We start from the raw sequence: 14,437 nt of genomic DNA on the forward strand, positions 1-14,437 counted from the left end.
GATAAACACCGGCAGTGGCTGACCTTGCCCCAGAGCCGGCACACCCAGTGGACAGCTTCAGATTATGGCAAAGCACCACCACCCAACCACCTCCACAAGTGACACACTCAAGGAATAAACTCAGTGGGTACCAGAGCCCTGATGAAGTAAGTCTTGCTGTATCTGATGAGCCCCTGCATAACTGGTTCTCCTAAGTAGTCAGAGGTCAGTGGTCAGCGGGCACAGCCAGTCCTTACAGCTGATCAGCCTGAATAAATCCCTCCCTTTCAGGTGTCAATAGCAATCAAGACTCAATTACAACAGAGGGGTGTACAGTCCACATGAGGGGTTCGCCTTGAGGGCCCAGCTGGGGTGATCGTGGAGGCTGTGCCACTGGACCCTTCAGGACACCTACTACAAGAGGCCACCCTAGGAAGCCTAAGAGTCATAGCAACTCTACCTAATACATAGAAACAAACACAGGGAGGTGGCCAAAATGAGGAGACAAAGAAACATGTCCCAAATGAAAAAACACAACAAAACTCCAGGAAAAGAACTAAACGAAATGGAGATAAGCAATCTAACAGATGCAGAATTCAAAACACTGGTTATAAGGATGCTCAATGAACTTAGTGAGGGCCTCAAGAGTATAAAAAAGGACCAAACAGAAATGAAAGATACACAGTCAGAAATGAAGCATGCACTAACTGAAATAATGAATAATTTACAGGGAATCAATAGTAGAGTAGGTAAATCCAAAAAGCAAACCATCGATTTGGAATATAAGGAAGCAAAAAACACCCAATCAGAACAGCAAAAAGAAAAAAGAATTCAAAAAAATGAGGACAGTGTAAGGAGCCTCTGGAACAACTTCAAGCATACCAACATTTGCATCACGGGGGTGCCAAAAGGAAAAGAAAGAGAGCAAGAAATTGAAAACCTATTTGAAAAAATAATGACAGAAAACTTCCCTGACTTGGTGAAGGAAACAGACATACAAATCCAGGAAGCACAGAGAGTCCCAAACAAGATGAACCCCAAGAGGCCCACACCAAGACACATCATAATCAAAATGCAAAAGGTTAAAGACAAAGAGAAAAATCTTAAAAGCAGCAAGAGAAAGCAGTTAGTTAACTACAAGGGAGCTCCCATAAGACTGTCAGCTGATTTCTCAAAAGAAACTTTGCAGGCCAAAAGAGAGTGGCAAGAAATACTCAAAGTGATGAAAAGCAAGGACCTACAACCAAGGTTACTCTATTCTGCAAAGTTATCATTTAGAATCAATAGACGTATAAAGAGTTTCCCAGACAAGAAAAAGCTAAAGGAGTTCATTACCACCAAACCAGTGTTATATAAAATGTTGAAGGGTCTTCTTGAAGGAGATAAAAAAAATTAAAAATGAAGTGGCAATAAATACATGTCTGTCAACAATTGAATCTACAAACAAAATGAATAAGCAGAACAGAAACAGATTCAGACTCAGAACTTTTTGTTAGTTCCCAGATGGGGGGGGGGGGGGGAGTTGGGGGAATGGGCAAAAAAGGTGAAGGGAGTAAAAAATACAAACTAGTTGTTAGAGTGAGAAACATCAAAAGGAAGTGGGGAGGGAACCAGAAGAGATGAACCAAAGAACTTATTTGCATAACCAATGGACACAGACAATAGTGTGAGGAAGGCAGGATGGGGGCAGGAGCAGGGAGCAGGGGGTCAACAGGGGAAAAAGGAGGGACATCTGTAATACATTCAACAATAAAGATAAGTTAAATTAATTAATTATAAATAAATAAAAACATATCCTTCGGTGAGGATTTAGAAAAAAAATCAGAAAAAAGGACAATAGTCTCTACTGTTTAACGAGAAGAAACAAAATTTAAAAAATTAAACAATGTTAAAGAAGAAAATAAGGAATACAAAGATTTTTCTTTTTTAACAGGTAATGCTAAATCAGATAGAGGGGAAAAAACACAAGTGGAAAGGCACCTTGCCTCATATTTATTTCCTCACCTAGCTGGACAGAGATTTTTCGCCCCAATTAGAAGATATTAAAACAGGGCCTAAAATGAGTAATAAACATAACACAACATCCTATTTTTACTGCAGTGATATTACCGAGAGAAAACATGGACTTAAGTTTAATTTAGCTCAACTCAACTAAAACCTACTTCATGCATCCTAAGCACTCTAGAGCCCAGAGATACCAAGATGAGTAAAGTACGGTCCTTGCCTTAGGAAATTCACTGTCCCCTGAGGAAAAAGTAAGGAAACTATTATTATATGATGCAGTAAGGGCTATAATTAAAGTGTGTACAAAGTGTATAAAGCACCTGGAAACACAAGAATATGTTTATTGTGACCATAATTTTGCCTAGGATGAGTACACATCTGATCTGGGTCTTACAGAATAAACTAGACAGTAAAAGAGGCTGAGAATAACAAACATTCCAGGATAAGGAAACGGTCATTTTAACCTTAAATATCAATGCTGATTTTTCTGATGTTTCTAAGAAAATGGAAAGTCCTGATTCAGGTTGTTCAACAGCCATAAACAGAAAAATCACAATACCCACAGGCTTTTTTGGTTTTATAATACTACCCTTTGGAAAAGATAAGGACTTGGTCAGTAATCTATTCAGCTAAATAATCAATTGAAAATAATGAGAGTATAAATGCTTTCATTATGAAAAAAAATTTTTTTAAAAAGAACAAAAAAAAATACAAAATAAAAACAAAAAATAGAAAATAAAAAAATAAATAAATGCTTTCATTAGAAACAAGAACAAAACTGGCCATAAAAGGAGAACGGGAAAGGTCTGATAAAACGAGGAGAATTTTAAATGATTCTATAGAAAAACCACTTATCCAATTAAAATACAATTATTAATAGCCATTCTTTAAAAGGGATCTTAAGCCCTGGCCGGTTTTCTCAGTGGTTAGAGCATCGGCCTGCGGTCCAGAGTGACCCGGGTTTGGTTCCCACTAAGGGCATGTATTTTGGTTGCAGTTTGTCCCTGGCCCTGGTTGGTTCGTGCGGGTTGCAACCACTTGATGTGTCCCTTTCACGTCGATGTTTCTTTCTCTTTCTCTCTCCCACTCTATCTGAACAAAATACGGAAAAATGTCCTCGCGTGAAGATAAAATAAATAAATAAATAAATACTTTTTTTTTTTTTTTAATCCTCACCCGAGGACATTTTTTCATTTTTTGTTCAGGTAGAGTGGGAGGGAGAGAGAGGAACAGAGAGAGAGAGAAACATCGATGTGAAAGGAACACATCGAGTGGCTGCCACCCGCACGACCGACCAGGGCCGGGGACAAACTGCAACCGAGGCATGCGCCCTTAGCGGGAACAGAACCCAGGTCTCTCAGGACCGCAGGCCGACGCTCTAACCGCTGAGCCAAACCGGCCAGGGCAAATAAATACATTTTTTAAAAAGGGATCTTAAGTACTGGATAGAACAAACTATTTAATAAAGTACAAGGGATTCTTTATTCACTGACTATGCTTGAACACCTGAAGATCAAAACAGGCTGTTACTTCTGAAATATTACAGCCTCTTCCTTCCTTTAGATTTTCGGTCTACTTCAGTCTGTGGTTGCCTACATCCTAAAAAGTGAGATAAATGTAATTGCAAATACTATCGCCACTTTACGTAGGAAAAAAAGTTTTTCAGCCCTGGCCGGTTTGGCTCAGCGGTTAGAGCGTCGACCTGCAGTCCTGAGAGACCCGGGTTCGGTTCCCGCTAAGGGCACGTACCTCGGTTGCAGTTTGTCCCCGGCCCTGGTCGGTCGTGCGGGTGGCAGCCACTCGATGTGTTCCTTTCACATCGATGTTTCTCTCTCTCTCTCTGTTCCTCTCTCTCCCTCCCACTCTACCTGAACAAAAAAATGGGAAAATGTCCTCGGGTGAGGATAAAAAAAAAAAAAAAAAGTTTTTCATTTGCCTTCTGATGTGGACTTTGGATATATAAACAGTAACTCAAACATAATACTTAATCCAAAATCTAGGCCCAGGTTACGCTGTGGATATTTCTTAAAGGTTTAAACCTGTGGCTCATCTGAGCTTCTTTAGCTTAGAAGTATATATGGGTTTAAGTATCCTTCCACAGAAAGGTAAGACACTAGCCAACATCCTAGAAGAGTGACGTACTTCACGTAAGGGTAGTCATTTATCCCGAAGCAACCATTAGGATAGGAAAGCTTCTGATCTATCAGAACTGAACACAAACCAACAGAATGACAAATAATTCACTTAAAACCTCTCCTATTCAGAGTACTCCTGTGACCGTACTTTGTTCTGTGTAATTCCACCAGCCTGGTTCATCTCTGTCAATCTTAGGAGTAAGAGAAAGAAGAGAGTGGCTCTAGAAATGGAGACAACCCAGTCCACCCTATTTATATATGCCTCAATTCACTGCCCAAATATACAGGTGACTACCTAGAGATTTCCTGAGTGTTTTTCATGAAACACATCAATGCTAATTCCTGTCCTCCAAATCGTACACTGAACAAATTGGCATTGTTTTAAAAAAACATTTTCATTGTGTGCAATGACTAAAAAACCCAACCCTCATTCTATAGTTGAAGAAATGAGGCATAGAAAAGTGTTCTGTCCCAGGAGTTGGAGATGATCTCAATTTCCATCCAGCTGTAAATAAGCTAAAGCGTCGCTCTCTGACAGCTTGGGGAATTTTGCATATACCTTTCTTCAAGCTGAACTTGGAGCCTTACCTAAATTTGGGTGGGGGTTGGAGGGAGAGCAGGCAAAGGGTGAATCAGGAGAAATAGAAGAGAATGAATGGAGACTGGCCAAAATTAGTCTATCTACAAACACTTCTGTCCCAAGATCATCAAGAACCTTATCTGGGTGCAGGAGTTTCTCCTCCATTCTGAATAAAGGAAATAGTACGTAATAGTAGGAAAATACACTCAGAGTCTAGGGAAAAACAAGTTCTCCTTCACTGCTCTAGCAAATCAATTGGCAGACCTTCTTCATAAGAAAGTGGCGGCACCTGCCAGAAAGTGTTCTGGGGCCAGCTCTACTCTCTCTGTGACCTCAGGTCAGTGACTCAACCTTTCACACCTGTGTCCTCACGGGAACAAGAAGATACCATCACCTGCGCTGTAAGGTTACTGTGGGAATATTAAGCACCAGGTCCTTGGAAACCATCCTTTAAACGGTAACTGCTCTGACATGAAAAGCTTAGTTGGATCGTTTCTACTTTTCGACTCATACCATGTAATTCCTTTGTCGAGACTATACACACGAATTACAGGGAAATTTGGAATGCTCTGTTTCTTTGAAGAACTCTGTTCTCTCACTTCTAAAGTGAAAGATGCCCGAGGTGATGAGGAAGAAGGACTGACAACCTCAAAGCGGGAGGTGTCACCGGAGGTGTCACGGCCCCGCTGTCAGCTGTCTGAAGGGGGGCAGGGGCTGCTGCTTAGCTTACCCCTGTGGACTCGTTTTCCCAGCGCAGACTAATCGCGTGGACTTCAGCATCTCCCAGCCGCTTCTCTGACACCCAAACATGGACCCACAATATTGAATCACGCAAAAATACTCACCAAAGTTCAACATTACAATACAGTTTAACGGTAATACTACGAAGAAAAGAGGCTTTCAATCGGGTGCCCTGGAGTAACCAGAATGAACCACGCCATTTAAAAGGGGACCCCCAAACGTATGTTAACGGGGAGAGAAGCTCCGACAGCACGTTCCACTGAACTGGGATTGTTTCTGGCCTGAGATCGGGACTCGAACCCAAAACTTGTTGCGAAGGCCGTGTCCGAGGCCACTCCGGAGTGGAAGAGGCCTTTAAGGCTAGGGGTGCCTCGCTCGAACTTTCCGCGGGGAGCCGGCCAGACCCCGGCTGCTGGCAGCTCGGGTCGGCTCTCGGGGGTGCAGAGCACACCTGACGCAAAGGTGCCTTCCAGGGACGAGGGCTGCCGGCCCTTTGTCCCCGCGGAGGGGCCGGGAAGAGGCGAGCGCTCCCTCCGTCGGGAAATTGTGACAGCTCGCGCGCCCTCGCCCGAGCCCGCCCCGCCGCCAGGGCCGCAGGCGGCGCCCACCGCGGGCCGAGGGGCCCGGCCGCGCCCTCTCGTCGCCCCCTGCCCCGCCCCCCAGGCCCAGGGTGACCCGCGCCGCCAGCCTCACCGGGTCGGAGCTGGAGGCCGCCATCGCGGCGGCTGCACCACAGTGCGCGCTCGCCCTGCTGCAGGATGTAGTGGTCCTTGGCTTGGAAGAGCTCCATACCGGCCCCGGGCGCCTGGGGAGGCGGCGGCTCCTCGGCCCGGCGCGCGGCGGCGGCCCGAGGGGTGGCGCGGAGCGTCCTCGTCAGCTGGGGCCGCCAGAGCCGGCGCCCCGGGAAGCAGCGGCGGAGCGAGCGCCGTAGTTGCCTGACCCGCGAGAGAACGCGCCCCGAAGGCGGTGGCGGGCGACGAGCAGCAGCGGCTGTGGCCTCGGAGGCCTCTTCCCCGGCTCCTCCCCTTGTCCGACTGAGCCAGGCTCCTCCCCCGGCTCAACCCCCCTCCCGACCCCTCACTCGTCTCCTCCCAGGCTCCTCCCCCGGCTCCACCCCTCCTCCGACCCCTCACGCGTCTGCTCCCAGGCTCCTCCCCCGGCTCCACCCCTCCTCCGACCCCTCACGCGTCTCCTCCCAGGCTCCTCCCCCTTCCTGACCCTCCCCCCGCCCCTTTCTCCTGTCTGCTCGCCGGTCTGCCCTTTCCCGCCGCCTGAGTCTCCTCCAGCCTCTACCGGGTTTCTCCCCCTGGCTCCAGGCCACCCCCCGCCTCCAGACTCTTCTTCCTCCCTCTCCAGCCTCCCCAGCCTCCTCCGTGCTCCCTCCCCGACCTCTCCGGCCGGCCTTCCTTCCCGCCCGCAGCAAACGCGGGCAGAACCCGGGAATGGCTGAGTCAGGCTGGCCGTCTTCCTCCCATGGGGCCTTTGGAGCAGAAGCCCACTCATGGGTCCTCCCCTCCCGTGCCCGCTGGTTATTCGTTCCTTTCACCGGCCCTGAGAAAAGCCAGGCAGACTTCCTAAATCCAGCTCGAACCCCGCTCCTTTCTAGAGACCTGCGCTTCCGGCATAGCTGGGTCAAGTAGGAGCTGGGTTGGGGGCGGGGGTGGCGAGGTCGCCCCAGCAGGGTGTCTTTTTTTGATATTTCCTCTTTCAACCTTGTGACCTTTGACAACAGCAGGCATTCAATAAGTGCACATCAACGAGGAGCATGTAACAATAGAAAATATACAAGTATTAGTAGCGCAGGGCTCTAAATAGCGGGGAGGAAGGAGCAAAGTTCAGAAGCTAGTGGGTCCGGAATTGAGAAGGATGGATCCGAGAAGACTCATGAAGTAAGTCAGTGGATGAAGTGGAAGGGATCTAGTTTGACAAGGGTTAGATAGCCGGAGAATTTCCATGGAAGGAGGAAGCGCTGAGTTTCTTTGAGCTGTCTTAGAAGGACAGGTGGCTTCTTGAACAGACTTGTGCGTGCCAGGCCCCAGAGGTCCAAGCCCAGGTCCAGGTGTAGTCTACCTGGGTGATCTGGAAAAGCTCTTGTGGTCTCAGATGGTATTTGAACTACATGACCTTTCATTACACACCCAGTTTTATAGATTAGTGAGTCTTTCTACTCTTATTTCCTGCCTTTTCTAATGCCTTTAAAGGAAAGAAGAAAAAAAGACAGGGTAGGAAACAAGAAAAGACAGGCAATGCTTTTCACCTTCTGCTTTGATAAAAGTGAGAGGACCCAAACACAGGAAGTAGTTCCACATTCCTACTTATTCCAGCCCATACTGATTTGTTTGTTGAATTTCCACAGCACAGAAAGTCCCATGATGACAAAATGTCCTGGAATCTCATAAGTACTATGCCTTCTGGGCTGCCCAGATACCTCAACATAAAGGTCTTAGAGCAATGATTACTATATCAAATCTTTGTGATGTGACTTGGACACAGAAAGTAATAGAAATAAGGTGATAAGTTTCAGTGGCACTAAACTAAACAGTTTCAGATTACTGTTGAATTCAGCCATATGTTCACTTTCCTTAGCAAAAAATGAATAAATAGATAATGAGTAAGTCCTATGAAGACAGAATGTTCTGAAAATTATTTCATTATTTTTTAATGGATCACATTGTCAGATGTGAAGAAAATAATGCTATTGTAACTGTTTTAAAACAATTGATTAGTTTATTGAAACTTTGCCTGATGTTTGAAATCAGTGGTTCCAATCCTAGCTACTTTTTAGAATCACTTGGAGCTGGGGGTGTTTTTCAGACCTATCAATGTTTGGATCTCAGTCCAATTAAACCAGAATTTAATTGTGGTGGGCTCTGGTATCAGTATTTTATTCGAAGCTACCCAGAGGATTCTAATGTGCAGCTGAGGTAAGCACCACTATTTTAAATGAAATTAATTGCAAAAATTCCCTGATAGCAGCTTAGCAGAAAACAGAAATCAATCATTAACTAATACCATTGGGGGGGGGGGGGCAGTGGCAGGGGTTGCTTCCTGTAAATCCAGAGTTAACAAACAGATTCCTTAGGGGAAAAAAACCCGAAGGAAAGATGCTCCTGGAATCTGTCTGGCCTAGATACACACTGCTCTCTCCCTCTCACTGTACATACATGCTTGACTTTGGGGTAAGTAGAGCCCTGGCCTGGCTGAGCAGAATCAGTGAAAGAATAAATATTCTGTCCTTGGCAGATATCATGTCTCCAGTCTATTGCCTCAGCTGGCTTGCCTGCCAGGTGTTCCTAACCTTGAAGCTTTTCCACTCCCTGGCTGGCCTCCCCATCCTCATCACTCTCAGCCTCCTAATTCAAGGCCACCCTGCCCTTGAATGGTGTCACCCAGGTTTTAGTGGAAAATTGGTAATGCTGTTCTGTTTTTTAAACATGAATAACTATTATATATATTATATATCTTTTACATGTATGGTATATTTATACTAATTTAAGTAGACTCACAAGGGTGTTAGGTTCTAGCCAGTTCTGTGTGATCTCAGCCAATTCACTTAATCTCTTTTAGCCTCCGTTTCCTTATTTATTAAAAGAGATGATCACTCTGGCTGGTTTGACTCAGCGGGTAAAGCATCAGCCCTCGGACCCAAGGGCCTCAGGTTCGATTCCTAATCAAAGCCACGGACCTGGGTTGCAGGTTTGATCCCTGGCCCTGGTCAGGGTCATGCAGAAGGCAACCAATAGATGTCTCTCTCACATCCATGTCTCTCTCTCTCTCTCCTTCCCTCCCTCCCTCTCCCTCTCCCTCTCCCTCTCCCTCTCCCTCTCCCTCTCCCTCTCCCTCTCCCTCTCCCTCTCCCTCTCCCTCTCCCTCTCCCTCTCCCTCTCCCTCTCCCTCTCCCTCTCCCTCTCCCTCTCCCTCTCCCTCTCTCCCCCTTCCTCCCTCCTTTCCACTCTGTCTAAAAATCAATGGAAAAATATCTTGAGGTGAGGATTAAAAAAGAGATGATCACTAAGCATTCTTCCAGCCCTGCAATAAAAAAAAATGTGAGTAAAAGGGTCCACATAGTTAAACCTACACAAATAATGATGGTAAATGACTCAATTTTGATTATCAATTTTGCTTTTAATGTCAGGTTTATTATTTGTCCCTGAGATTTTTGGGTTCTGATTAAACTGGTAATTTGACTTTTGACATCATTATCTGTCACGCTTGACCACAGTCTTGTATGTTGTTTGTCTATAAGAACTTTCTTCAGTCTTATTTGTATATAAGAAATCTCCCAAAGGAGAGATTTTTAAAGATTTACATATTCTGTCTGCCAGGAGGCTGCTAATTGTTTGAGTCAGCAGTTGAGACAGTTAAGGGCCCAAGACACTCACAAGCCAAATTTTTACATTTGACCAACCATCAGCCAATTTCTCATGGACTTGTCTGCCAGTAAACTTGTGCCACCTTCTCCTATAACTTCATCAGGGACAACTGAAGATTGTAATTGCCACTTTGGAGCACTTAGACATATATAAAATGATATCAAATAATCTGAGAAGCACCATACAACAAAAAGGGGGAAAGTCCCTCTGGAGACCATCACGTTGGTCTGAGAGAAAGAGCACTTTGTTCAATGGGTAAGTCAGTCTCTCCTTCATTTCTATACTTTGGGGATTAAAAAGTACTGGCTTTTTTGTTGCATGGCCTGGTAAAATTGTCAAGGACCCAAGTTACTATTTAAACCAGCTATAATAAATCTTGCGTGTGTGCATGTGTTAGAGAGAGAGGAAAAACAAACTGTATTTTCTGTATCTAATCTTCCAGAGGGAAGATAAATTAGCCTTTTACAGTGATAATTTCATATTTGTATAAAGCCAGCTGTCTCTCCTTCCTTTCTGCTATGCACTTACTTTTCAATTTAATAAAAGACAAGACAGCTAAAAAATGATAGTTCTAAATAAGCTAATTTGAAAAAAACGTCCAAGGTAAACAGTTAAATAGAAAAAGTCCGAGTTGCAGAATAGTATTTTTTAAGTATTCCAATTGCATTTTTTTCTTTTTCTTTTTTCTTTATTGATTTTAGAGAGAGAAGAAGGGAGAGGAAGAGAGAGAGAGACATTGATGAGAGAGAACATCAATTGGCTACATCCTGCATGCCCCCTCACCAGGGATTTGGCCTGCAACCTGGGTATGTGTGCCCTGTCTGGGAATTGAACCAGTGACCTCTTGGTGCATGGGTCGATGTTCAACCACTGAGCCACACCTGCTGGGCTATTCTTTATTTAAATTAAGTTCACCCGAGGACATTTTTCCATTTTTTGTTCAGGTAGAGTGGGAGGGAGAGAGAGGAACAGAGAGAGAGAGAAACATCGATGTGAAAGGGACACATCGAGTGGCTGCCACCCGCACAACCGACCAGGGCCGGGGGACAAACTGCAACCGAGGTACATGCCCTTAGCGGAAACTGAACCCGGGTCTCTCAGGACCGCAGGCCGACGCTCTAACCGCTGAACCAAACCGGCCAGGGCTTAATTTATTTTTGTTACAGATGTTTCTCCTTTTCCCCCCATTGACACCCTCCTCCTGGTCCCGCCCCACCCCTTACAGCATTGTTGTTTATGTCCATTTGTATCATTAGTTTTGATGAGTATATGAACCTCGTAGTAGATGGTGCAGAAGAGGCTCATTCTAAAACAAAATCAAGAAAACAGCTGAGGCCCAGCCGGTATGGCTCAGTGGATTGAATGTCATCCCTTGTACCAAAAGGTCCCAGTACTATTTCAGGTCAGGGCATGTGCCTGGGTTGCTATCTTTCTCTCCCTCTCCCTTCCTCTCTCTCTAAAAAATCAATTTAAAAAAATTAAACACAACAACTGGGTCAGATCATGCTAAAAGGAGATAATATGACTCTGCTCCAAGTGTCTCCAAATAGAAATGACTAATGATGTGAGAAATTGATGACAAAGCAATGCAGGTTGTGTTTTTTAGGTGTCCTTTGTTGGGAGTATAATTCTTAAACATTTATTCATATTGCTTTGACTACCTTTATGTTATCACCAAATGACAATAACTGCTGTGGGATTGTTTTTATTTAAAAAAATATATACTAGCTTTATGTGTGTGCATAAAGTTCTTCCACTACACCCAAAAACATATGTTTAGGTAACATTACCTAAGGATCTAGAACCTTTTGCCTTCACAAGCCAGGAATTCCAGGCCTAGCTGTTTTTATTCTTCATACACTGCTTATACTTTTGAGATTTCCTAACATCTTAAATGCTGTCAAAATGAGGTATAGTTAAGTATATAAACCATCTTCCTGCCCTGTATACTCTTTTAAATAGAGTGTAAGGAATAGAGTTGTTTTTCTTCTTTAGCATCTTTTCTAAACCACCGGGGCGGTTGTGGCCTGTTTTTCCTCTCTGCCGATTATAATACTCAGGCTGATGGCCTGCTGGGGTCTGTATTATCGCAAATCAATAACAATGGCTGAAATGCCTTCTGGTAGGTAATCACATTAGAGATTTTTCAAAGAATGCTTTGTGCTGCATCAGAAAACAACAGAAGGGGAATTACTCCTGTAGAAACTTGGTACATCCTTGGAAAATCCGCCCGATTTTAAACCCATTGTTTCTTCTCCTTGTTAACAAAAAATAGTATCTCAATGTTTCATCATTTTGTAACAGAAACCCTTAGTTTCAAGGAAATTTTGAGTTTGGGTTTTCCTAACACTGCTTTACAATTTTATAGCAATTCTTCAGTGAGCCCGAGGAAGCACAGTGAAGGGTGTGTGTTGGGGGAAGAGTGTTTGGATGAGCAAAGGGAGTGGAAGAACATAGGTGGGGGGCGTGCAGAGTGGAATGTGATTTACAGTCTCCAAGATGGTGTTTGTAAAGAGGGCTTTGGTGGGCAACCATAGACCAGCTGTGAAGGTGGCAAATATTTTTAAAATTTAGCCCTTACTCTAATTTTAGGACGAGAGTACTGTTGCTGCTTCTTGAATATGGTGAAATACTAACATTTAAATTGCCTGCAAATTATGCATCATTGCTTATGGTTTTTCTCACTGCTATTCTATGATTTGATCAAGTAGGGTTCTAGGTTGTAGGAGTGGTGCTTATAAAGCTATAACCCAAAGGGTCTGGTCCAGGGCAGCATTGAAATTTTAAAAAGATCCATTCCAGCCCAGTTGGTGTATCTCAGTGGTTGAGTGTTGACCCATGCACCAAGAAGTCATCAGATTGATTCCCAGTCAGGGCACATGCCGGGGTTGTGAGCCAAATCCCCAGTGGGGGGCATGCTGGAGGCCACCTATCGATCTTCTCTCTCATCGATGTTTCTATCTTTCTCTCCCTCTCTCTCTCAAAAGCAATTTGAGAAAAAGATCCATTTCATGCCATTCAAAATAATTTGAGAAAATGCAAGTCCTTTGTGTGTATTTCTCCAATACTAGAAAGCCCTCCATAAGGTGTGTGTGTGTGTGTGTGTGTGTGTGTCTAATCTTATTTCTTTTCTCCTCACCATTGCTATTATACAGCAAAGATATCCCATACCTGCCCTGGCCAAACTGCTCTCTAGACTCTTTCTTTATTTGGGCCCTTTGCTGTGAAATCTGACCTCTTAGGGCTGTTTTCTCTGGAGAGGCCTGGCTCTCCTTAGAGCAGAGGCTAAGCCACAGAGCCCTCCCACTGTGCGGGAGGGGAGCAAGCCTATCTGAGCACTCCAGCAGGAGCCCAGTTTCTCTCTTGGAATTCAGTAAAACTATTTTCATTTTGAATGGGGGGAGAAATGTGACTGGTAAACAATTTTATTTTGGGCCCTTACATTTAAAGGCCCCAGACTAGTATCTGGACTTTTCTTCCCTGTGATTTCACAATTTGAATTTGAGTGTCTGGCTCAAAGGACAACGGCAAGCTTGGGGACCTGCAGAGACAGACAGCTCTGGAACTACTGGCATTCCCCAAAGCATCAACAGTCCCTCATTTCTGCTCACTCGCCCTGTTTGGAACAAATTACTTACTGTTCTGCCTGTCAAGCTTAGAGATGAGAAATCCAAGGGGATGGAGAGAGACAGGTAGGAAGAATCAACGTCAAGAGACAGGCAGTTTAGCTGAACTCTCCTTTCTTGTTCTCCTGTCCCCTACTCCTATCCCACCCCCTGGTAAGGAGAAGTGTTTGCCAATAGTGTTTACCCTCTGCCAAGGCTGGCTAGTGTCAAACCCTGGGTCCTGTCCACTTCCTGTATTAACCTAAGCCTTATGTACTTGGGCAAATCTCCCAACTTTCCAAAGGTAGTTTCCCTTATGCAAAATGGGGATAAAACATCAAATTTAGCCCTGGCCGGTTTGGTTCAGCGGTTAGAGCGTCGGCCTGCGGTCCTGAGAGACCCGGGTTCGGTTCCCGCTAGGGGCGCGTGCCTCGGTTGCAGTTTGTCCCCGGCCCTGGTTGGTTGTGCGGGTGGCAGCCACTCGATGTGTCCCTTTCACGTCGATGTTTCTCTCTCTCTCTCTGTTCCTCTCTCTCCTTCCCATGCTACCTGAACAAAAGGTGGAGAAGTGTCCTCGGGTGAGGATAAAAAATAAATAAATAAAACTGAGACTTAAAAAAATATTAAAAAAAAAAAAAAAAAATTTAAAAAAAATAAAAAAAAAAACATCAAATTTATTCACAAGATTCTTGTTAGGATTAAATGAAGTAACGTCTTTGAAAGGGTGCCCTAAACTATAAAGTGTTATAGAAATGTTATAATTTTAAAAATCTATATGTAAAATTTCCCCCTCTAGATCTCGGATTATTTGACAGATTCCTAACATTATATATAATTATAGATTCTTTTTTCTTTTTTTTGGAAAGCCATGAAACAGTTGAGATTTTATTCTAACAGCTATAATTACAGTGCTTGTTTGTCAAAATGAAACTGAAAACAAGTATACAAAACAGTTGATTACGAATTGTGTATTGAAAGCAATAAGCGGTTCCTCGACACCAGATAAACCAGTTCCGAGGT

The 14,437-nt window shown here is 44.3% G+C and overlaps 1 protein-coding gene across 5 annotated transcripts in view; it reads right to left on the minus strand.

Moving 5' to 3' along the window:
* The window catches only part of INPP5F (inositol polyphosphate-5-phosphatase F), a 78,618-nt gene extending 72,259 nt beyond the window's left edge, over positions 1-6,359 (minus strand). For 3 of the 5 annotated variants that reach the window (XM_036265294.1, XM_036265298.1, XM_036265301.1), the window contains exon 1: positions 6,133-6,345. In XM_036265294.1, the coding sequence (XP_036121187.1) occupies positions 6,133-6,229 (97 nt within the window). In that variant the 5' untranslated portion in view covers positions 6,230-6,345. Of the gene's footprint in view, positions 1-6,132 lie in introns of all 5 variants that reach the window. The other 2 variants (XM_036265295.1, XM_036265302.1) reach the window with 2 other exon arrangements.
* Positions 6,360-14,437: the final 8,078 nt, after the last annotated feature.

The sequence above is a fragment of the Molossus molossus genome, unplaced genomic scaffold, assembly GCF_014108415.1.
Source record: "Molossus molossus isolate mMolMol1 unplaced genomic scaffold, mMolMol1.p scaffold_m16_p_17, whole genome shotgun sequence".
Taxonomy (NCBI): Eukaryota; Metazoa; Chordata; class Mammalia; order Chiroptera; family Molossidae; genus Molossus; species Molossus molossus.